Source organism: Schistocerca piceifrons, chromosome 5 (genome assembly GCF_021461385.2).
Source record: "Schistocerca piceifrons isolate TAMUIC-IGC-003096 chromosome 5, iqSchPice1.1, whole genome shotgun sequence".
NCBI lineage: Eukaryota > Metazoa > Arthropoda > Insecta > Orthoptera > Acrididae > Schistocerca > Schistocerca piceifrons.
Window position 1 is genome coordinate 192,735,036 of NC_060142.1, and position 24,267 is coordinate 192,759,302.

Below are 24,267 nucleotides of genomic sequence, written 5' to 3' on the forward strand. Positions count from 1 at the left end.
CAGGCACTGGAGTCATTAGCTTTTCAATTTTCCAGTCTGCTCGTAATGGCTGTTGTCATTTTCTTCAGGTAAACAAAGGGCCCCATCACATACATATAATATCCAATAGTGTGTTGAAGTAGACTTCTTCATGTTTTCCTAGGGACAGAGACTATACGGACAGTTCACAAACTTATCAACTACTTAATTGTGTCACGTGAAATTAAATATAAAAACGAACAAGGCTGAATAAGTCCCGTTCCAAGCAACATGGCAGTGCAGAAAGGCGTAAAACTTCAAGACTGGTTCGCTTACTACATGGTAGCCTTGCAAATAATTGCCTTTTTCACCCCTGAGAAGTGAATCAGCTATCAAGTTATAGCGAAAATCGAAGTATATGGTCAATCCAGGGTTGACGTGAAGTTCAGCGTGTAATATGAACCATACTACAAGTTTATTTTCACGCAAGTAAGACGTTGTCAGAAGAGAAAGCCAATCTTAGTTTCAGGCGTATATGATGCTTCATATTTGTAATCTGAGACCTACCCCTGCAGCCAGCCAACCAGACTCCTACGCGTCAAAGCAATCCTTAACTTAGGCAATGCGAGTCACAGGAAATGTTCTAAAGCGGGCGGTTGGTGTGCTTTTGCCTTTGTGCGACCTGTTATGAGGTCTTAAACTTGTATTTCTGCAGTGTGGATGACCGTGGTCAACACTAGCGCAATCTAGTGTGGCGTTTCGCGTTTCTCTTGAATTAGTATGGACTCAAAGAAATGAAAAGAGTAAAATCCGGAACCGACACATAGTCTGTTTCACAGCAATAGCGTCAAACAAGTTCCCAAAATTAATGACTCTCCTTGACGAATGGCTTACTATCAACTGCAGAACATGCTCTCTTTGTGATATACAAAACGGAATGATTTCGAATGAATCCAATAATTTTGGCCCATCTTAAATGTATCACGAACGACGTACAGCAGCCTTTCCTCCCTCACTGACCAATAATTGTGATGAAATTAGTTGTGCCACCAAACTCGAATCACCCATCTTTGGCTCAACAGCAAACAAATAAGCGTGCATTAGGATGTTAGGTAAGGAGGCTGGGTAGCGTATGACTCACATTTAATGTATCAAACGTAACGTAAGCTCCAGAAATTCGTTGCTATAGTAAATATTACGCTCATTTAGAAAGTAATTACAGATATTAATCTAACTAAAGATCAGTAAACTGAGGTTCATCTGCGTATATTCTAGAGTCAACGTTAAATTTGAATAATTACAGAAAATTTATGGCCTTCTTTGGTTCTTGTGACAATAGCCTTTTGTATCTCGGAAGTGTAAGGTATTCGACTATGTAGCTGAGTGGTCAGCTCTACTGACTGACAAGTGGAGAAACCGGGTTCGATTCCCGATTCTGACAGGGATTTTTTCCTTGATGGGAGGGCTGGTATGGGGAGCACTCAACCTCTTTCGGACAGCTGGGAAGTTATTCGATCGAAAAAAAAACCTCGACAACGACCGGCAGAGCCGACCGCATGCCTTCCATCCACATACAATGACGTCAGTGGCAGAGAATGACACAGCAATGGGTCGCCGGCGACTGGTCCGTCTAGCGGCCAGAACGCAGGTGTTTACCTTGCCTCGTGTAAGGTACTACGACCTTTTTTTTTTTTTGGTATAGCAAACACCTTCACTGTTTCTAAGACTCCTCACGTTTCTAGAAAGTTGATATGAACGACGAAATTCCCGCATGTCGGTCATCGCACGCGCAAAGCGACCTGTTGGCCTTGTCACGTAGCTCTCTGGCATAGTCTTTCAGTTCTCGGAACTCACGTTCCCTGCATATCATGACTGGGTGTAGGTGCCTGTTTAAAAAGCGCCGCCGTCCACGCTTTTCGCATACTGGGCAGCCTCTCCGATCCAGCCAGACGCATCTTCCCACCATGGTCCGCTCCACGTTCTTTGTCCTAACCGCCGTGCTGGCGCTGGCCGCGGCGGAGAACCGCCTGCTCTCGCAGCTGGACAACATCAACGTTGACGAGGTGCTGGCAGACCCGGCCAGGGTGGACGCCGCCGTCAGATGCTTCCTCAGCGACACAGACCAGGACTGCAACGTCCGCTCCAAAGTCGTCAAGAGTGAGTCTCACTACAAACATACCACGTTATTTTGCTTGCTTTTTTAACAGATAGTTTTTGGTGGTCTTTTTCTAGTACTTCCATTCACGTCGTTTGGCAGCCTTCTGTAACACAGCATAAAACCACAACTTTCAGATTTTTACATAGAAAACCATGAAATTACTATAACTAATTAGAAAGGTTATTAATAAAATATCATCGGGCTTCCAGACGCATCGGGTGGTTAAAATCCGAAGAGATTTCGACCGATCTCTCCGTGTCCATCGTGAAGTGGCAAATGACATTTACCACTTGAGAATGGCCGAGGACAGCTGGGTCGAAATCTCGTCCGATTTTAACCACCTGATGCGACTGGAATCTCGAGAAGTGTTTAATAATTCACATCCCCGTGAGACAATGAATTCATACGTTAGAAACACTACCTTTGGTATCCATAAATCACCATATTTGTTGTATCTACGGACCCAAACAAGCAACCAACCAACTCGCGCACGCGCGCCCTGACCGTGACATCGCTGGCCACAGTTCCTGTCACGGCCATCGGCGTCTCAGGGCGTTACCGCTGACGGAAGAGGTCGCGCCATGGCTGAGCTCGGGTCCGCAGCGCCCTCTGCCTCTTGCATAAAAGGAGGAGCGCTGGCCCCTAGACGGACAGTCTATTGTCGATTGTCTATTGCTACCCTTTCGTGGAGTTTATAGCGGAGCCATTGCAGTGTTATATTTGCTATTGTATTCGACTAGGCTCAGTACACGGATTACTCTTGGATGTTACTTGGACTTGTATTGCTAGTGCACGTTTTGTCAGAAATAAAGATATCTCTTCATTCTAGCTGGCGAAATTCTTGTCATTAATTATTTTTCGGCCAACAGACATAGCAACATCCTGGTCAGCACCCACGCTTTATACAATTTGTGGTGGCTGCCCCAAAAGTACCACCGAGGACCTTGAGTTAGGGAGCCGTCACAAAAATATTTCTATTGTTCATTTGTCTTTTTACTCTCAGACGCATTTGGTATGTATTTCAGTCTGAAGCTTGTAACCGTTAAGACCTTGTAAATATTTCTACAGTCATGATAAAACAGTAACACAGTGTATCTCAGTGTAATTTGTTATTAACTTCTGTCAGCATCATAAAAAAATGTATCCGCTTTTCAGACCTATAGTATCTTTCTCTTCGTTGAGTTGAAGACTACTGATAACCATATCGTTCTTTCTGGTAGTACGTTTCTGTTTTCCTTCTAATAGTTACCTGGCCGTGTTTCTCTCAAGCAACAACCCTGTCAATAAAAACAGTCGATTCAGGAATCTAGACAAATCAGAATGACCCTTAGGCTTTTCGCATAGTCGAAGGATGATAGAGCGAATTCAACTGAAGAGATGGACACGAAATCGTAGGACGAATTACGAACCTGAAAGGAGATGTAGCAGAACACATAAAAGTTAATTTAAAAGCAGAATTGGTGGTTGTGGTGGTAAGTTCTTATGGAACCAAGCTGCTGAGGTCATCGGTCCCAAGCAGAAATGTTTACCGCCATGGTTGGTAAGGTAGAGGTCTGAACTTTTGCATGTTCAAAGGGAAATAGCTGTATTTTAATAAAAAATGTAGGAAAAGACCCAGGATAAGCACTTCGCCACTCAAATTAATGTTAAATATTTTTTATTTCCGATCTATAAGAAGCCAGAAATAAAATTCTAACTAAGCAAAGAACTTGAAAATTTTATGGTAGGTTCGTAAGGAGGCTGTAAGATAACTAAACTGCAATCAGTGATTTATGTTTATAATTACTTACAAAGTTTTGAATTTTGCACTACCAAAATTAACTATTTTTGCTGACATTCAATGTATAAATCAGAATTTAATTTAAGGATGTTGTATTTTTTAATTCCAATGATACAACTAAATGTTTTGAACAGCTCCTGAAAACTTCTTAGCTATCAATTATAGATTCTTTCATAATGATGCAAAACAAGTAACACTGACAAAATTCGGTTTAAAAATTCATTTCATGTATTTCATTATTTAACAGGCTTATCTGTATTATAAAATCCTCCATACTGATATTCTCCATCTTCTAGGTTTCTATCCTCCACCTTTCTTAATCTGTCTGGCCCCTAAATGTAGATTCTGTCAACTGTCTGGAGCCTACTCTGATCGGTGGTCTTAATTGATTTAACTGCGTACACATCTGCATTTACACCAACTCTCGTCAGAACTTCAATCCTGTCAGCATTTCTCTCAGTGTATTGTAAAACTGCATCATAAAACTTTTCTATCAATAGCTTCACAATGTGCTCTTGGAACAAGTAATCCGAATTAAATTATTTAGACCTTTATTCCTATTCTTTCGTATTTATTCTTTATTCGTATTTTCCAGTGAACACACTTCCTCAGTATATGAGGCCTTGCAAGAAACTTTAATATAGGATTAATTACATTTACAACAAGTTCTGGTAGTGAGTGTTTATGTGAATATGTTTCATTTCTTATATGGTACTCACACCAGTCATGTTTCGGGCACAGATTAAGCGTTGGTGTTTGGTTGGCCGCTGGCTGGATAGTATGTGAAGAGAAATTACCCACTCAGCAGCCTATTAATTGTTTGTATTTTTTCTAATAGCTCTCTCATAAAACAACTAGAGAGAAAAGATGTGTTTAAGTCTAAGCCTTTCTTTTCCTTCTAGTGGTTTTCCACCCTACAAGCGCTTCACCTGTCCTCCCTAACAAGCGGCGAAACTTAGCACCAAGCTTCTTTTGTTTGTGACCAACATATTCCAGCTTTTCTATGCGAGTATTGTGTAGTATATTATCTATTACAGCTCTGAAAGAACAACAGCCGCCATAACCATTTCTCAAATGTCTAATAATGTGGGTGTGCCTGCAAGTGCAGAGTTAGCATTTTAATTTTTAAGGGCATTTAAAATCCTGACTTTTCGACATAGAATATATACACATATATACTCTGTAGGCTAAGAAAAAACATATTTGGAAATACAGATTTTTCGAATCCAGTTCTGTTACATACCCGATTAAAACTTCAGATTATTCAATACTATGTCAGGGACAGTCTAGCTTTCACGGAATTTTACGGCAAGCAACAAATGCGTTATAATCGTCAGTGAGTAAGATGCCTATGACGTCACTATCACGAAAGTTGATTATTGTTTGTAAGGAACAAGATAAATTAATATATACAATCAAAAAGACTTGGAATAGAATCATTTTTCGACGTTATAACATATAACGAAACATCTTTGCAAAGTTTATGTTTAGCCGTCAGCACACACATATAACAGGAGGAGGGAAATTATAGCTAGAACCGCCAAAAATTCAGTTCACCAACGAATTCATTTACCTGTCTTTGACATGCTACCACAGGCGAGTGTTAATGTCACCTCATATAAATATAAATCAGAAAGTCGTGGGCTCTCGACCAAAATTTTGGTATATTGAAATGAAGACACGATTTGGTTAAAAAATAAAAATATTTAATGAACTTTAAGAGTAGCCATGTATCTAGAAACATCATTTTAAGTGTCAACTACATATTGATTTATGTAAGCAAAGCTGCCCTGATAGCTGCGCGCGTTAGCTCATCGGGTTGGTTGGTTAGTTCGGGGGAGGGGGCCTAACAGTGAGGTCATCGGTCTCATCTGATTAGGGAAGGGAGGGGGAGGGAGTCGGCCGTGCCATCTCAAAGGAAACATCCCGGCATTTGCCTGAAGCGATTTAGGGAAATCACGGAAGACCTAAATCACGATGGCTGAATGCGGATTTTAACTGTCGTCCTCCCGAATGCGAGTCCAGTGTACTAACCACTACGCCATCCCGCTCTGTCACACCACTTCTGGGATAGGAGGTGACGCGCCAGCTCCGGATCCTATCCGTCCGGCATACTCTCGACAGGGTGCCGGAGTGTCGGCCAGCGTGGATGAGGATTATAGGTAGTTTCCCATATGCAGGTAGGTGAATACTGGGCTCGTCCCATCTCAATGAGACGATTCGCAGACAGTTAGAAAACGTTCCCACCCTTTCACAAGGGATCACACTAGATGCAGATAGTTGGGGTACACAAATTCGTGCCGAGAGAGTGGGAAGAGAGGGGGGGGGGGGTGATTGGTGGTAGAAAAGGCATACAGCCAGTCTGTAGCACTAACAATGTCAAATCCAATATTTAATATGCCGATGCTGCGAAGATACGTAATTAAGGTTAGGAAAATAATAACTGATTTATGGATTCACATTATTGAGCCACTATAGACTTTAGATGAGATGAAATACCTGAAGTATATGCATATTCAAATAACAAAAATAAGTTTGAAATTTATCCTGATCATTTGCGATACTTTATCTTAAAATATTGACTTTGGTGGCAGGTCTTATATCGGAGATGGTGAAGACCAACTGCGGTGAATGTTCGGACGGGCAGAAGGCTGGCGTCGCCAAGTTCCTGGCGTTCATCTCGAAAAACAAGCCAGAAGAGATGAAGAAGCTGCTCGCCAAATACGACCCCAACGGCGAGGCTCTCGCCAAGTATGGTGACAGCTGGAGGCAGAAGGGCATTACCATCTGAAGATGAAAAGACTCACTTATATTACACTGTCTGTATGTTCATAAGTAAAATAAAATGAAAACATACATTTTGGCTACATTTGTCATATATTTTACCTCTACTGCATAAATTTACAGAACACCATAGGTAAAAATGATGTTTCATAAACCTCCGATAGCATGCCATGCAACAAACGCCAAGCCGCGTTTCCCCCCCCCCCCCATCCCCCCCCCATCCCCCCGTACCATTACCGATTTCTCATCAGAACTCTACAGCCCAGTGGTTTGACAGCAATTATCGATTTCTTCCATAGTAGCTGGTAATTCCGTTTGGGCGTGGAGATATGACTTTTCAGTTGAATAAAACACGTACGTACATCGTCTACATACTGCGAAATTTTTGTGCTGATAGTGGTTGTTCGTTCTAAATGAAGAGTATGTGAGACGGAGTTTGAAAGAAACACCCTGGGGTAGGCCCTGGGAGAAACCAAAGGCCCAGGCATGTTTCCTTTGAATTTGACGTAGATCGTTGGGTTTCAGATTTCCTGTACATGTGCTTAGTACAGTGTCTAATCGTGGTTGTAAAAACTTTGCTGACAGTTTTTGTTATATTTGTGGTAAATCTGTGATTAAAAAACACCAACGAAACATTACAGACTTTGTGAAACAGGTTTATCTATCACACTTTCAATCGAAGCTTAATGATGAAGATAAATCTTGGGCGCCTCATAAGGTATGTTACGTGTGTGTTGAAGATCTGAGAAAATGGTCCAAAAAGGAGAAAAAAGCCTTTAGATTTGCTGTTCCTATGATATGGAGGGAGCCAAGAAATCATTATGAAGACTGCTACTTTTGCAGTGTTGATATTACTGGTCATAATTCGAAAAACAAGAAGGTAATAAGCTACCCTAACCCTCCATCCGCCATCCGACCAGTAGGGCATGGTGAAGATTTGCCAGTTCCTGAACCAACGGATGATTTAAATTCTATTCCAACAGAAGTATTTTCTGATGTACAATCTGATTTATATGAAACGGATGATGATGAATTCTATTGTAATACAGAAAATCTAGAGCCCAAATTGTTTACTCGGACCGAGCTTAATGATTTGGTTAGGGATCTGGGCTTAACGAAAGAAAAAGCAGAATTGCTTGGCTCTAGATTAAAAGAAAAGAACTTAATGGCAGTTGGAACCAGGATATACAAGTATAGAAAGAGAGAGCAGCAATGTTCCAAGTTTTTTCAACGAGAAGTTGATTTAGTGTAATGCTCAGACGTTCGCAGTCTGATGAAAGAGTTCGGTATTGAATACAAAAAGGAAGACTGGAGGCTGTTTATTGATTCTGGCCTGTGATCGAGTCCTTAAAACCTGGTGAGAAGACCATTCTACGCAAAAATCTTGTAGATCCTAAAAACATACTCCTACCACCTCCACATATAACGCTAGGACTAATGAAACAGTTCGTAAAGGCTTTGTTTAAAGATGGACCATGTTCTAAGTATCTATGTCAAAAGTTTCCACACCTTTCAGAAGCTAAACTAAAAGAAGGCGTCTTTGTCGGACCTGACATTAGAAAATTGATGTTTGATGTTAACTTTGAATCCACAATATCCTTAAATGAGTAAGAAGCATGGGTATCATTCAAACAAGACGTTGCAAAATTCTTAGGACATGAAAAAGTCCCAGAATATGTTTCTATTATAGCTACAATGTTAAAGAAGTTTAAAATTTCAGGATGTTTAGTGAGCCTGGAATTTCGCTTTTTGAACAGTCACCATGATTACTTCCCGGACAATATAAGAGATGTTAGTGGGGAGGAAGGAGAGCGGTTTCAACAAGACATTCAAGTGATGGAAAAACGCTAACAAGGCCGCTGGAACACCAACATGATGGGGGACTACTGTTGGTCACTTCACCGAGAAGTTCAGCAAGCGACTCATCGTAGAAAAGGCTACACAAGATGCTTCAGTGAAAAAAGAGAAAGAAAATACAAACCAATTCCAGCTGACAAGTGAAACCTCTATTGACACATATCATTGTTTTAAGTAGCTTACTGTAAATTCAAACCATGCTTGTGTTGTAACAAAGCGTTTTATTAATTTCCCCGTTTATCGTATAGCATAGGATTTTTATACTATATAGTAAAAAGCATGTTGCTCGAAAACTATGGGTGATACAAGAAAACTAAAGCTAGATTAGGATTGAGCTCATAAAAATGTATAAAGATCAAATACCAAAGTAAAAAAAGGATTTAAATAATTTTTTTTCGTTGACCTGATAAATTGGTATAAGACCGTGTATAAAGAGAAAAATCTGTACAAACAAGCCACTGTGTAGTAAGGAATTGTTCTACAGGATTACAGCCATAGAAGCTACTAATGTATATCATATTTTTTTTTTTTAAAATATGCCTTTTGGAACGCACATCGCTTGCTTCTTTTCTGGAAGAGTCTACCTTTTTTCTTTAGGCGCTGGACTGTGTGGATGTAAGTGCAGCGCCGGGAACTTTATGTCAATAATAACAGTTTCTCAGTTCAATTGTGCTTAACGAAATGTATTACAGATCATTTACTTTATTAAATGAATGGTAATTATTCGACACATTTAAAGTTATCGTTTGATTAAAAAGTTTGGGCCGGTTTGTTTATTGATTGAATCGATTGTTCAGCAGTTGCACACTACCATTAAGTATTTTCATATTTGTCACAAAGAGCCTGCTTTGATACAAAACGAAATCCGATTATATTTCAATCAGCATTTCTTTGCATAAGAATTACAATAACATACGTATTCAAATGCACTAAGCAATGACAGGAACCAATGTTACATATTTGGTGATTCGAATAAGAACTTGTGTTGGGAACATCTCATATATTTGTTTAATTTTCAGTCCCATCAATTTTGAAGTGTGCCTACTCGATACGACGACTTGTAGGCACGGCAGTTTTGTATTAATTTTATCCTTTGCACTCGAATACTTTAAAAATCAATTCTAAGGTTACTATAAAATGCGGGCGAGAAGGTACGCCTTTCTTCCAGGACACATATTACAAACAATTGAAATTTTAACATCTGGCTTTCGTTTCTATGATCAGATACATAAAACACGACGGAGAAATTTACAATGTCAGAAGGAGAAGTAAATGAAGAGCATTATTTTTAAAAATTCTGCAAAGAAAAAGCAAAAACTCTAAAGAAGATATCAAATTATGAAAAAAATTCGTTTATCAAAACTTGCAACGCTACAACAGAGGTAAGGGCATTATTGTTCGACTTCATTTGGTTATGTGAGATGACTCTTACAGTAGATGGTTAATGACCTTTATTTATTTGTTATTTATAATGTTTGAAAATTTTAAATGTATTAATTACATTCGCAGTACTGTTGATTTTGCATGGCTCGAAGCTAAGATGACCACTCATTGTCAGATTTTTTGTGACGTTGCACATTCAAATTTGCAAAATTTCTTTTGTGAGTTGTTATTACTGACCATATTTTTTAATATTAGTATCAGTGAAGGGAAATTATTTTAATTACATTCTATGGCATGGTAACATTTCGAGAACGTATAAGAATGTATCTTTAGGATAGTAGTGAGATGGAATCCTACACCGACAGCAGTCACATACCTGTCTGAAAATTGAAATTACAGGCCCCAGGTCAATGGAAACCGAAACAGAAGCGCACTCAGGTGTTTATTTCCCGTATGTAGTTTATTTGAAATACTTTTAAAAGAGTCAAAAGTACTTCATCACTTGTTTGTGTTGTTCAGTATTTCTAATAGGTCGCAAGAATTAGCACTGCAGCAAGCCTATAATTTTGTCAGATTGTTTCTGGATATAAGATCAAGACACACAGTTGAAAACAACTGATAAATTTAATATCTTTTCTGCAGTCGCGTGGTCTAAAATAGCAGAGAATCTGGCACAGATGCGACCAATATATGTCACGTACACAAATACTAGGTATCTGCTCCTAAGGGCCTCAATCGTTTGCAATCATACTTGTTGCACATGTTACTTACAGTGTGGAAAGAAATACCACAAACTATAACAAACCTTCACCTCTGATTTATGATAAAAGATTCCTCAAAGCTTTTTGATAAAGAAAAATTTATTGTAACGGCGAGACATTAAAATAAAGAAAATAAAATGCTCAGCGTAGCCGGTTTCCTTGGTCGGTGATTAGTAGCGTGATGCAAGACCGTGCATAAGAAATAAATGTCCGAATTGCCAATGGTGGCGTGCATAAAAATGCGTTTAGCAAATCATTATCATGAAACGATAATGAAAGCATGTTCTTTGCTTGATCACGCAAATTTGCATAAAGGCGGCTACAATGGCGGCCAGTCAATTTCATCACCGTATCAACACTTCCGCGTCGTCTCGTGTTACAAATTCTGAAACAAATAAAAAATGAATTAGATCAAGGAATTTAAAAATGTTAGTAAACATTAGTATTCCGTTTTAATGTCATATTGTCATATCGTCATAATATGTCATATTGTAAAAATATGAACAAGCATGAGAATATCGCACTTCGTTACTACATAATGTGTCCACATCGAGACAGAGTGAGTGACTGCGAAAGAGACAAAATTGCACGATAAAGAAATTTACTTCATTTGTCTCAAGGCCACAACGTAGCGTTATTCCACCTAATGAATCATCGATTTTGAAATAAGGGGTATTACAGAACCTTATTGAATGACATAGCTCATAGCCTAGCTTGGCGACAGCATTCAACATGTTGGTAGATGGTTGCAGTTGGCTGTCTGTAATACACATACTAGATTCCAACTAACACATATTTACACTAACAATTCACTAGTCTATTTCACAAGCCATTTTATACAGTTTCATTTCACATGATTGTAAGGTTAGAGACATCAAATATTAGTTTTTATTTTATTTATATGGTTATTGTCTTTTGCTCACTTTAGAGTTGCGTTGCCTTTTTCGTTTTTATATGTCGTTGTCAATGCGTAGCGATTTCATTGGTAACAAGTAAGGGTTAATCTAAAGAATAAGGGCTGTAGTTTTAGATTTTTCACTGGTTCTACATCGAAGATATTATGTGCCTAGATGTAGAACCGTCGTCAGCATAGAGATCACTTATGACGAGTGATGACTCAGGGTGACGAGTAGCACCGACTCGGGAAGTAGGAACCAAGCATGAAGTCCGAATTGTAGGATGGCCGGGATGTCATGGTGGTAGTTTCAGGCGTTCAGCAGGTTAAGAAATCATGGGTTACAAAATAGATTCAAGGATACCTCAGCACAACGCACGAAGGTGTGCTGAAAGAAAAACTGTAGACACAAAAATAAAGAATTGTTATGTTCAACACAAAGTTTAGAGATTTAATGTTAAAATGGTTTTTGTGTTTATTTTCGAAATCAGTTAAGTTTTGTGCCAAGAGACATGACCTTTTTAATGTTTATTTGTTTTATACTGTTTGCGATTCAGTTCAGTTAACAAACCCGAGCTGTGCGGGTTAGGTAGGCGCCACGGGGATAAACTCCAACCTCACGTGTTACCGTCATCGATAGCGGTGGCCGAATCATACCATGTGAACACAGCTCGAGTTATTAACAATGTAACTCGGGTTGACTTGGAATCCCCTCAACCCGTGTTAACACTGTCTGGTAGCTTGAGTTGACCCTTCTCTAGGATGAGTGTAGTTTGTGTTCCCTACTGAGAAATGCAAGTTGATGCCACTACGAAGGGTCCACTTCCATTCAGCATCTCACATAACATCGTAGTCCAGATACAGTCAACTGCTCACTGTATACTGTTCAGGTAAGCAAAACGTTTGTTCTTTCTTTGAGTGTCCGAGAAATACTTAGTTCACAGGTAGCAACGTACACCAAATACTCCCCACTGTCTTTACTTTCACGAACACATTACGGCAGGTACACACACTCGCAAAATGGTTTCCCATAGTTTTTCACTTTAGTTCCCGTATCTTGCATTCAGTCTGTAGCTTCTCATAATTTGTTCATGGCATAATAATAGTTCAGAGTTTCGTCTCTTTTGATCTCGGCAAGAAACAAATTTGCTTATTCTGCATGTTCTACTTGGAAACATTAAATGTTTTCGTTTGCATTTCAGAGATACCCTATAATATCACGTAGGAAATATTGCACACGGCAGAGCAAGAAAAACCGAAAATGTGTTTAGGTCATACGCGAGCAAGTCAGACCATCACTGGACTGTGTACGTACAATTAACTTCACCGAAACTCTCATCTACTAGATACTACTAGTTTCTTATTCTACGTAAGGCTGTCAATATATTGCAATGGAACACGCAGGCTGGAATAATGATAGTACTATAAAAGGATAAATGCTACTCACCATATGGCAGAGATGCTGAGTCGCAGATAGGCACAATAAAAAGTCTATCAGCAGTTAAGCTTTCGGCATGTGGTTTGTTGTTGTGGTCTTCAGTCCAGAGACTGGTTTGATTCAGCTCTCCATGCTACCCTATCCTGTGCAAGCTTCTTCATCTCCAAATAACTACTGCACCCTTCATCCTTCTGAATCTGCTTACTGTATTCATATCTCGGTTTCCATGTACGATTTTTACCCTCCACGCTGCCCTCCAATACTAAACTGGCGATCCCTTGATGCCTCAGAACATGTTCTACCAACCGATCCTTTCTAGTCAAGTTGTGCCACAAATGCCTCTTCTCCCCAGTTCTTTTCAGTACCTCCTCATTAGTTACGTGATCTACCCATCTAATCTTCAGCATTCTTCTATAGCACCACATTTCAAAAACTTCTATTCTCTTCTTGTCTAAATTTAACTGGTGGTAAGTAACAATTATAATTTTCATAATATTGTCTTTATCAAAATAATACCTTAAATATGCTTTGAAGCTTCGATGTATCAATTACCATAAGAAAAAAATACAAGCATTTAAAATACTGGTACAATGTAAAATGTTCACATAAAGAAAATCTCTTCGGCGCTCACCATAAAAGATACATGTAATATGTAGTCATGAGCAAACAGCAGTTTAGTCGGCGCTATGGTGCAGAGAACAAACTTAAAAACTGGTATGTACAATTAAATTCATGTTAGTGTTCAACGTAAAACAGTAGTAGCTACTAAAAACAGTATAGTTCATGCCTCTTTTACATTATCATGGAGCCAAGTAGTCGAGTCTATTCAAATAAACTATTTTTTCAAAGTGTACATTGGTTATATCATGGAAACAATAAATAATTTTAACGTAAAAATCCCACTTCTAGTCACTGGTAATTTTTTGATAATTCAAATAAACTATTAAATTGAGGCTGCTATCTTAGTGTATGTCTTTTCATGCTAAAGAAAATAATGGAAAAATAGAATGTATGTTTGGACATCGGATTACTCTTTAGTTTTTCCATACAAGTAATACTTCAATCGAGTATCCTCAGTGTACCAACATTAATAGCTTTTCATGGAATGTAGTTACATGTAGAAAAACTTGAGTCTGACAAAACATTTCATAATATACCGGCAGTAAACATATATATTTCAGGATGATTCTCAGCTTGAAAACTTGGTTGCTATGTAAACATGTATTCATGAAGGGCATATAAACCTCTGATTTTCTCTGGTCTTGGAAAGCCAAGAGATAATTGCCAGTGTTTTTTTTTTTTTGGTCATCAATCTACTGACTGGTTTGATGCGGCCGGCCACGAATTCCTTTCCTGTGCTAACCTCTTCATCTCAGTGTAGCACTTGCAACCTCCGTCCTCAATTATTATTTGCTTGACATATTCCAATCTCTGTCTTCCTCTACAGATTTTGCCCTCTACAGCTCCCTCTATTACCATGGAAGTCATTCCCTCATGTCTTAGCAGACGTCCTATCATCCTGTCCCTTCTCCTTATCAGTGTTTTCCACATATTCCTTTCCTCTCCGATTCTGCGTAGAACCTCCTCATTCCTTACGTTATCAGTCCACCTAATTTTCAACATTCGTCTATAGCACCACATCTCAAATGCTTCGATTCTCTTCTGTTCCGGTTTTCCCACAGTCCATGTTTCACTACCATACAATGCTGTACTCCAGACGTACATCCTCAGAAATTTCTTCCTCAAATTAAGGCCGGTATTTGATATTAGTAGACTTATCTTGGCCAGAAATGCCTTTTTTGCCATAGCGAGTCTGCTTTTGATGTCCTCCTTGCTCCGTCCGTCATTGGTTATTTTACTGCCTAGGTAGCAGAATTCCTTAACTTCATTGACTTCGTGACCATCAATCCTGATGTTAAGTTTCTCGCTGTTCTCATTTCTACTACTTCTCATTACCTTCGTATTTCTCCGATTTAATCTCAGACCATACTGTGTACTCATTAGACTGTTCATTCCGTTCAGCAGATCATTTAATTCTTCTTCACTCTGACTCAGGATAGCAATGTCATCAGCGAATCGTATCATTGATATCCTTTTACTTCGTATTTTAATTCCACTCCTGAACCTTTCTTTTATTTCCATCATTGCTTCCTCGATGTACAGATTGAAGAGTAGGGGCGAAAGGCTACAGCCTTGTCTTACACCCTTCTTAATACGAGCACTTCGTTCTTGATCGTCCACTCTTATTATTTCCTCTTGGTTGTTGTACATATTATATATGACCCGTCTCTCCCTATAGCTTACCCCTACTTTTTTCAGAATCTCGAACAGCTTGCACCATTTTATATTGTCGAACGGTTTTTCCAGGTGGACAAATCCTATGAAAGTGTCTTGATTTTTCTTTAGCCTTGCTTCCATTATTAGCCGTAACGTCAGAATTGCCTCTCTCGTCCCTTTACTTTTCCTAAAGCCAAACTGATCGTCACCTAGCGCATTCTCAATTTTCTTTTCCATTCTTCTGTATATTATTCTTGTAAGCAGCTTCGATGCATGAGCTGTTAAGCTGATTGTGCGATAATTCTCGCACTTGTCAGCTCTTGCCATCTTCGGAATTGTGTGGATGATGCTTTTCCGAAAGTCAGATGGTATATCGCCAGACTCATAAATTCTACACACCAACGTGAATAGTCGTTTTGTTGCCACTTCCCCCAATGATTTTAGAAATTCTGATGGATATGCTAATGTTTTTGAATGAACTGATGTAAAACAACTGACACTTACCATTGCGTTTATGCATAGTATCTACATATACTAAACGCATTGGTTATGTGGTATTGCGTACAGTTCAGTGTTAAAGCTTTTGTTTGTTTGCTTACCCTTCTGGCACATGAGGCAGAGTTTTGAAACAGTTTAGTGTACATGTACATGTTTGGAAAATAGCTGTATAAATTCAGTTTCCTCAAGCATTTAGTGATACTGCTGTGACCCCAAACATAGTGAGTAAGCCGACTTAAAGATTCTCTATACGTACTAGAGATACATACACACCAGTCATTACTGTTGACGTTGTTTCGGTAAAACAATACGTAATTGTGAGTCTCGTAATGTTGCTGAATTGTCTTAGATAGGTTGTCTGATAGAAGTGTTTACGTTATACGACCTAGGAACTGAAACATGCACTGTTGCTATGTCATGATACGTGTCTAAATAGCACTGCCCGTAGCGAATGTCATTCAGCGAGAGTATTCGGTAGTCTGTGATTTGTGTAGTGATATCAAAAAGTTCAGTTACTCCTGTTAGATGCGACAAAGCGTAGCGACAACATTATTCTTACTTTGTGTATGGATTGTCTGAAAGTCATATTCTGAATAAATGCTGTCCATCTACCAATTCTACGATGCAAGAGCTGAAATGTTAGAAGCTAAGTGTCTGGTGATCGCCGTACACCTTGATATATTTACGATAAATGCATGATTAAATGCATTTCTCAAAAGCCCAAATGAAAACTAGATCTTCAAGTTCGGTAGCCGAATGTCCCCTTTCACATGAAGACGAGGTCTTACTTCCAAATACTGATTATGTTAACCTCGGCTTTACCATTTCTCTCTGGTATCTGAAACAGACAAGATCTGATCTCTGTAAAGGATGCATCAGTGGCAATACAAACATCTAATCTCATCTCAGGGTGACGTAGGATATCGGAATTCACAAATGCGTCTTTAATAGCATCAAAGTCTGTTTGAGATCTATCTGGCCAACACCAACCTGTGTTCTTCTTTACTAATTTTTTCAGGATCAGGTACTATACCTGATGGGGAAATAACAAGATCTAGAAACTTTATTTTCTCTCTGCCAAATATCGACTTCTGTAGATTAGCTGTCACTCCACTCTGTGAAAATTTGCAGAAAATTCTGTCTAATAAATCCAGGTGTTGTTTCCATTTGGGAGCAGCATTTAAAATATTATCGACATGTAACGTTATATTGTCTACCATATCAGATCTGAGCACAGTGTCTAACCCTGTAATAAATGCACCACAGCTCACATTTAGACCGAAAGCTGTAAAACACAAAACAAGTAGCTCTTGCCAGCATAAACAAAAGCTGTGTATTACCTGGACTCTGCTATTGGATGGGATCTGCCAGTAGGAAGATGTCAAATGGAGTCTAGATAAGTTGTGTACACCGAGAAACTTTTGTAAAAATGTTCAAATGTGTGAGAAATCTTATGGGACTTAACTGCTAAGGTCATCAGTCCCTAAGCTTACACACTACTTAACCTAAATTATCCTAAGGACAAACACACACACCCATGCCCGAGGGAGGACTCGAACCTCCGCCGGGATCAGCCGCACAGTCCATGACTGCAGCGCCTTAGACGGCTCGGAAACTTTTGTAAGTACTCCTCCAAATTCTCAGGTTATGTACATACTATTATTATAATTTTAATAACTGCGAGTGCATCTAGGACCAGACGTACATCTCCATTAGGCTTCTTTACATGTAATAAAGGACTACAATACTGAGAGTGTGAAGGCTCAATAATATTCCATGATAATGTCCTCCAGTGTCATGTCCTACAGCCGCAAGTTTCGCCCAGGGGATGGGGATGACCTTCTACAGAAATTATTATATTGCGCTACGTCCACATGACAGACATAAGTGTTTATCAATCCACGGCTTTCATCGAATACATGTAAATGTGTCATTAGTAATTCATTCAATTGTTATCGTTTTTGGTCATAAAGTTGGGGTGATTTAAGTACATCATCAACGCCACTAGCGTTGTCCGTACGGTTCTTACTGCACCAAGTCGATTATCGTCAAGAGGTGCACACTTAGCCTTTAAAAATCTTTAATGTCATTCCATGCCGGTATTTATCACGTTAACTTGACCTGAACATATTCACTCTCGATGCACGTCTATCGTTGCGTCCTTGTTCCTTAAAAACTCAATACCTACCAAACAGTCAATTATAAAATTCTTCGCAATTGGGAACGGGCATTGTCATTTGCTAGGCTGCGACCTTGCACCAGATATGTTGGTACTTTGTTGACTTCCAAAATCATACTAAGTAATTTTTATGACATGACATTTACAAAGGCATCAGTATCCAGGATAATCGTAGTAAGGATTGTTCCTACGGTAGCGTTTATATATTCTTGCATCATTACTTGCATTTGACTCTGATCTGTATGCTGATCATTGTATAGTTGTTGTTTAATATCATCCCATTACAGCGGAGCATTTCCACGTGACCGCCAACATTGCCCCCATCCTGTGATAGGATCAACATCGGAGGGCTTAATGACGTCGAATTCAGTTTGTCGAACCTTCAACATGAACAGCGTGTAGCGGTTCTTTCGTCACTTCTATGACAAGCACACGATGTCCTTGATAGGATCTGTGGTTATCAGGCAGTCCGGCTACTACCTGACTATGCTGTGTGTAAATACTAATTTCATTTCTCAGGCTCTGCTTTCCATGGTATGTGCGCGGCTGGCTCGGCAGCGACGCATTGTTATAGCCGTTATTGTTGTTCTTAATGGTCTTCACATCTTCGTGTATAGTTGACTTGAATCTAGGAACGACATAAAGTGTTCTGTGTCGTCTTAGTGTAAATGTGTTAACTTCTCACGAATATCTAATGGTATTTTTGTTATGTTGGCAGAAGAGCCAACACCGTGTTACGAGTGGAGGCCGAAATGCACGCGTTTTAGCTCACCCAGGCTGGCGTGAGGAGGGAAGAACTATACTGACGTGAGGTCTGGAACATGACAAGTGAGAATTCAGAAAGCGGACGTAATTATTTTGCAATTAAGTTTAATCCGTTAATGATGAACGTCGCTCTTGACGGTACATGATTCACAATATTATCTGTTCAGAATACAATCTTGAAGTAATTATAGTAACTGAATATGGCGCCTTGCTAGGTCGTAGCAAATGACGTAGCTGAAGGCGCTATGCTAAACTGTCGTCTCTATAAATGAGAGCGTATGTAGACAGTGAACCATCGGCTGTACAACTGGGGCGAGTGCTAGGAAGTCTCTCTAGACTAGACCTGCCGTGTGGCGGCGCTCGGTCTGCAATCACTGATAGTGGCAACATGCGGGTCCGACGTATACTAACGGACCGCGGCCGATTTAAAGGCTACCACCTAGCAAGTGTGGTGTCTGGCGGTGACACCACATTTTTGCCTTCACAATTTTCAGCACATCTTTGTGTGAGACTGGATCATTCCCGACCTGGATGACGCTAACAGCCCTTTGAAGGACTTAATGAATACAATCAGTTGTAGACTTTTCTTTTCTGTGATATAAGGCCTGAATTACCTGTGTTTGAGAATGCTGTCTTCAAGAAAGACACTGTGCAACATAGAGGTTGCCGGTATTTCCTATGGTAAACTGTTCGGTAACAAGCCACTAGAAACCACAACATTACAGTACGGTTACGGTAAAACATTGCGATTAGTACTTTCATTGAGAATTTGGTTTGCAGTCCGTGCTGTGCTTTGATTTAAACCTTTGACTGCAGATATTTCTTGTTCCATGCTAGAAATCTGCGTAGTCATCTGGACACGCCATTCCGGTAAATCTTTATTGAAAGTTTGTCTGAAGCTATTCAAGTTCCACAATTGTTACAGTTCGATACGGCGGCATTGACCCTTTCATTCACAGCTCGTTCGAATTCGGAATTCAGTTTATCGTTTGTCTCCATATTTTTTTCTGTTAGCCATTGCATTGATCTTTCAACCGTTTTTCCACTTTGGTCCCCTGCTTTTCGACAGAAGTATTCACTTTATTTTCGGATTATTTTACAGCACCACGTATTTATTTCTGTTCTTTTTTCAAACCTGGTATGACTACTAGACTATCACAATAAGCTGTTTTCAACTGTGGTACGTCCCTTTTCAAACGATTGTAGTGCAGTGGAAAGTTATTAAAATTAGCAGTTGAAGTTACTAATTCATAGAATTGTCTTTTCTGTCCTGCTTGAAAATTTCTAAGACCTTACGTAACTCTTAGTAATAAATCTTAAACTCCTCACATAAATTTTCTTGTTCAGCCAAAAACTCTTGTTGTTTAGCTGACAATTCCTTAACTTTTTTCATCAGTGGCATAATTGAATCAATAAGTGGATTATTACTTTGCAATTCAGATTCACGGGAAACATTGTCCATTGGAACGTCTAGTTCCCGTGAAACGTCCTCAGCAGTTTCAAAGCCTGAACTTAGTGTTTGATGGTCTGCGGTTATCTTCACACCGGAAATTTTCATGTAAAATATCTACCTCCGTTTCAGAGCTGAGTTCTGATTCGGGATCGGAAATAAGAGAATTTTATACATCCATGATGTCAAGTTCACTTTGTTCAGCGTTCATTTCAACATCATTGTTATCGCGCTTAGCCAATTTGTTCGCTTTTCTTATTTTCGTCGTAGCAAACATATTTAAGAAAATAATTTAAAATTTTTTTGTAGACGACCAAGACTGGAAGAGGTATCTACAGAACTAAGCTAAGAAAGATAGTAGCTAACGTAATTAAATATGAATTTGCACATTCGCCATTATATACAAGCAAACACAGGTCATATTGTGACACACAGCTCATCATCATACATACGTAAAGGCAAATATACATTAACCAAGTACTGGTGGACGAATGCTATTAGGCGTAGCAAGCTTTCTCCTCCAGTTCCTACAGTTACTATCATATCCACTGGAGGAGAAAGCTTGCTACGCCTAATGCCGGTACCTGAAATGGCGATGTTGATGCGTCGCCTTCCGCAATGGGTTCCTCACGTAAGATTACTGCGTCCAATTTTGCTCGTAAATTATCTTTTTATTCAGTTTCAGAATAACAATGCTTTCATCCCACACCGGTGAGGCCGAATTCCAGGAAACAGTAAAGTAAATTATTAGAATTTACACGTCCTATCTCGGTGTCGCCATTTATAATAAATTTTCTCCACTGATTTATAATAAAAGATTTCTCTATGCTTATTTGAGATAGAAACATTAATTAATTATAACGATATGCCTTTAGAATAAAGAAAATAAATTGGTTGGCGTAGCTGATTTCCGTGGTTAGTAATTAATAAAGTGATGCTAGACCACGTATCAGTAATAAAGGTTTGATAAAAATGCATTCAATATGTAGTAATTGGACTTCGTAAATCATGAAAAGGTAATGAAGGCAGGTTCTCTGATAGTTCATGAAAATTTGCGTATAGGTGGCTATAATGGCGGCCGATCAATCGCATCACCATATCAAGACTTCCAAGTCGTCTCGTCTTACAAATCCTGAAAGAAATAAAAAATGAGTTTGGACAAGGAAAATAAAAGTGTTAGTAAATATTAGTATTCCCTTTGAACGTATATAGTGTCATAAAATGTACAAGCACGAGAAAATTCCGTACCCCCTCGTTACATCATGTTTCCACAACGAGACAGAAGACGATAGTGTGAGTGAGTGAGTTCGAAGGAAACAAAATCCTTCGCCAAAGAAATTAATTTATTTTGTTTCAAAGGTTACAACGTAGCGTTATTCCATCTTTGGAATGATCGGCAGTGCGATTAATTTTGAAGAAAGGGATATTACACAACGTCTCATTGACGTGGGGTTGGGTATGATAAAAGATTGATAGACAGAGAAGGCAGGGCGGAGGAGGTGTACAGACAGACAGGAGAGGGAGAAGGTGGATGGAGGAATGAAGATAGAGGAGATGGACAGAGAGAGGGGAGGAGGAAACAGGCAAAGGGAGAGGTGAGGAGGAGATGCACAGGATAGTTGGGAGGAGATGGACAGAGAGAAGGTGGAGGAGTAAATGGGCAGAGAGAGGAAGGAGAGGAGTAAATGGATAGAGACAGTGGGGATGGATAGATAGAGAAGTGAGGTGGTGGTTGATAGAGAGAGGAGAGGGGGAAGAGTAGATGAACAGGGAGAGTGGGATGAGGAGATGAGTGTTGGGATAGAGGAGGAGGAGACTGGCAGAGAAAAGCGAGGAGGAGATGGCCTAATAGGGGAATGGAATAAAGAAGTACCCGGACAATACTGGAATTCTGAGCTAATAATCTTCTATGTATTATTAACATGTATGTTTATGCATGTTACTCAACTACTCCTAAACCACAGGACTGATTTCAAGTAAACGTGGTACACAAATAATTTACCATCTGGAAATAAGCACTGTGTGAGTAAGAACAACCTACATTTCATGGGGAAAGGTGTGGGGACACACTAAGCTATGGACTACCTTCGATCAAATTCTATGTATATATATGACTCATTATTTCAATTATTTCTGTAAAAATACTGTGTCTGGTGATACACTCCTACATACACGCTCCAGTGTGGGGCTGAGAAGGCATGATATGTAAAAATATTCGATAACGACAGATGTTAGTATCGTAGACATTGTTTCTGGGGTCGCTAGCTTTATTGGAGGCATGCCTGATAACACCTCGCTCCAAGGTGGGTGTGTTTTTGTGGCAGAGAGGTGTCGGGGAGTAAAGAGGGTCTGCTAGATGGGGACACATCGGGCCATCTCTGTAAAGCCTGAAGTAATTCCTCCCAAACTGGACACACATATCTCTTGGAACCTGGAAATAAAAAAAGAAGAATACCTGTGTCACTAACATGCCCTTAGCATCCATGTGACTGAAAATGAGTGCTACGTAAAAGCACAACTCGAGGACGCCTAGAGCAATTTCAAGCAAATTTGGTATATAAATGACTCATTTTTTGTATAAATGTACTGCGGGAGTGAGATAATCGTACTTGCCATAGGGATCGGTAATGGCATGATACATACAAAAGTTCTAAAACGAACTGTCGGTTTTTATATCCTGTATTTAATCGACTATGAATACTTTAAAAGTATGAAGTGAAACTTTTCTTTGTTTGTGCTGTTCCTTGTGTCGACCAGGCTGAGGGAATGAGCACTGTAACGAACAAATAATTTCGGAACTAAGAATATGGACGACACGACTGAATACCACAGATAAATTTAACACCCTCTGTGGAGTCTTATGGTGTAAAACAGCGGTGAATCATCTATGTGCGCAGTATATGTGACACAGGTGTATGTGGGCAAAGACGTGGGCGTAAACCTAGTAGAATATTGAATGCATTTATGCAAGAATTCCGCTACGGAAAATAATTCGCACTCTAGCGTTCATCGCTTACTACTTATTCCAGAAACACTGCCAATTTAGTGCCATTGTGTGCAAACAAGGGTTCGAACGGTAATCATACTGTCTATGAATTGCAAAATCACGCGATTTCCCAGTGTAGTTGATACATGCTGAAATGACCTAGTGCGCTTCAAAGAAAAATAATCTTCCTGTTTACTGCAAAGGGTGCACCGTAATGTGACTAAACCGTTCTTCGCTATAACATTTGTTCCAGTGGTGTTAGTGTGACTATGCTTGTGGGGTGTTAGGAATGAGGCAGAAATCTATTATCGGTTCAAATGCTTCAAATGGCTCTGAGCACTATGGGACTCAACTGCTGTGGTCTTCAGTCCCCTAGAACTTAGAACTACTTAAACCTAACTAACCTAAGGCCATCACACACACCCATGCCCGAGGCAGGATTCGAACCTGCGACCGCAGCAGCAGCGCGGCAAGCTATTTATTACCCAATCATGATACTATTACACTTAGCTCCCGTGGTCGTTATCGGAAAGACGCGATGACGTCATAGTAAACAAGTACAGTGGTGATGAAGGAAAACGCAAAGCGTTGCGAATACTTTCAGATCAGTTGTGAAGTGGTTCAGCGTGTCCACGCGAAATGTCCGCAGCTCATGTTCTGGTGGTTAGCGTTGCTGGTTCTGGATCACGGGGTCCTGTGTTCGATTCTCGGCCGGGTCAGGGGACTTGGTATTTGTGTTGCCCTCATCCTTCCATCATCATTCGTGAAAATGGCGAGACTCCTCTGTAAAGACAGAGAATTTATACTGACGCTGATAACCGTGCAGCTGAGCGCCCCACAAGCCAAATATCATCACCATCATCATCCTCGCGAAATACAGATCATAGCGCAGTGGGCTTGATCATAACCGTCAATACCCCTGGGAATGGAAACAGAGGAAAATGTCACGGAAGTGGGCACATTCAGGTAAAAAAGAGTATATACTCAGACTTACACAATTGTGCCACGAAGAAAAACGGCGGTCTAAGTGAGTGATGCCTCTTCCGAAAAAAATCTTGTGGGTGGCAAAAACTGTTTGGAAGTCATAAATAAGAGTAG

The 24,267-nt window shown here is 39.7% G+C and overlaps 1 protein-coding gene across 1 annotated transcript; it reads left to right on the forward strand.

Annotated features, from left to right (window-relative positions):
- Positions 1-1,872: 1,872 nt before the first annotated feature.
- Positions 1,873-6,763, forward strand: LOC124798597 (ejaculatory bulb-specific protein 3-like). Its single transcript, XM_047262065.1, has 2 exons — positions 1,873-2,115; positions 6,491-6,763. The coding sequence occupies exons 1-2, from the start codon at positions 1,923-1,925 to the stop codon at positions 6,685-6,687; spliced, it is 390 nt and encodes a 129-aa protein (XP_047118021.1). The 5' UTR covers positions 1,873-1,922; the 3' UTR covers positions 6,688-6,763.
- Positions 6,764-24,267: the final 17,504 nt, after the last annotated feature.

Bases quoted from the DNA above. Each gene is read 5' to 3' on its own strand.
- LOC124798597 (XM_047262065.1), top strand. From the start codon at position 1,923: ATGGTCCGCTCCACGTTCTTTGTCCTAACCGCCGTGCTGGCGCTGGCC. The intron at 2,116-6,490 runs GTGAGTCTCACT...CTTTGGTGGCAG, and splicing joins CCGCTCCAAAGTCGTCAAGA to GTCTTATATCGGAGATGGTG.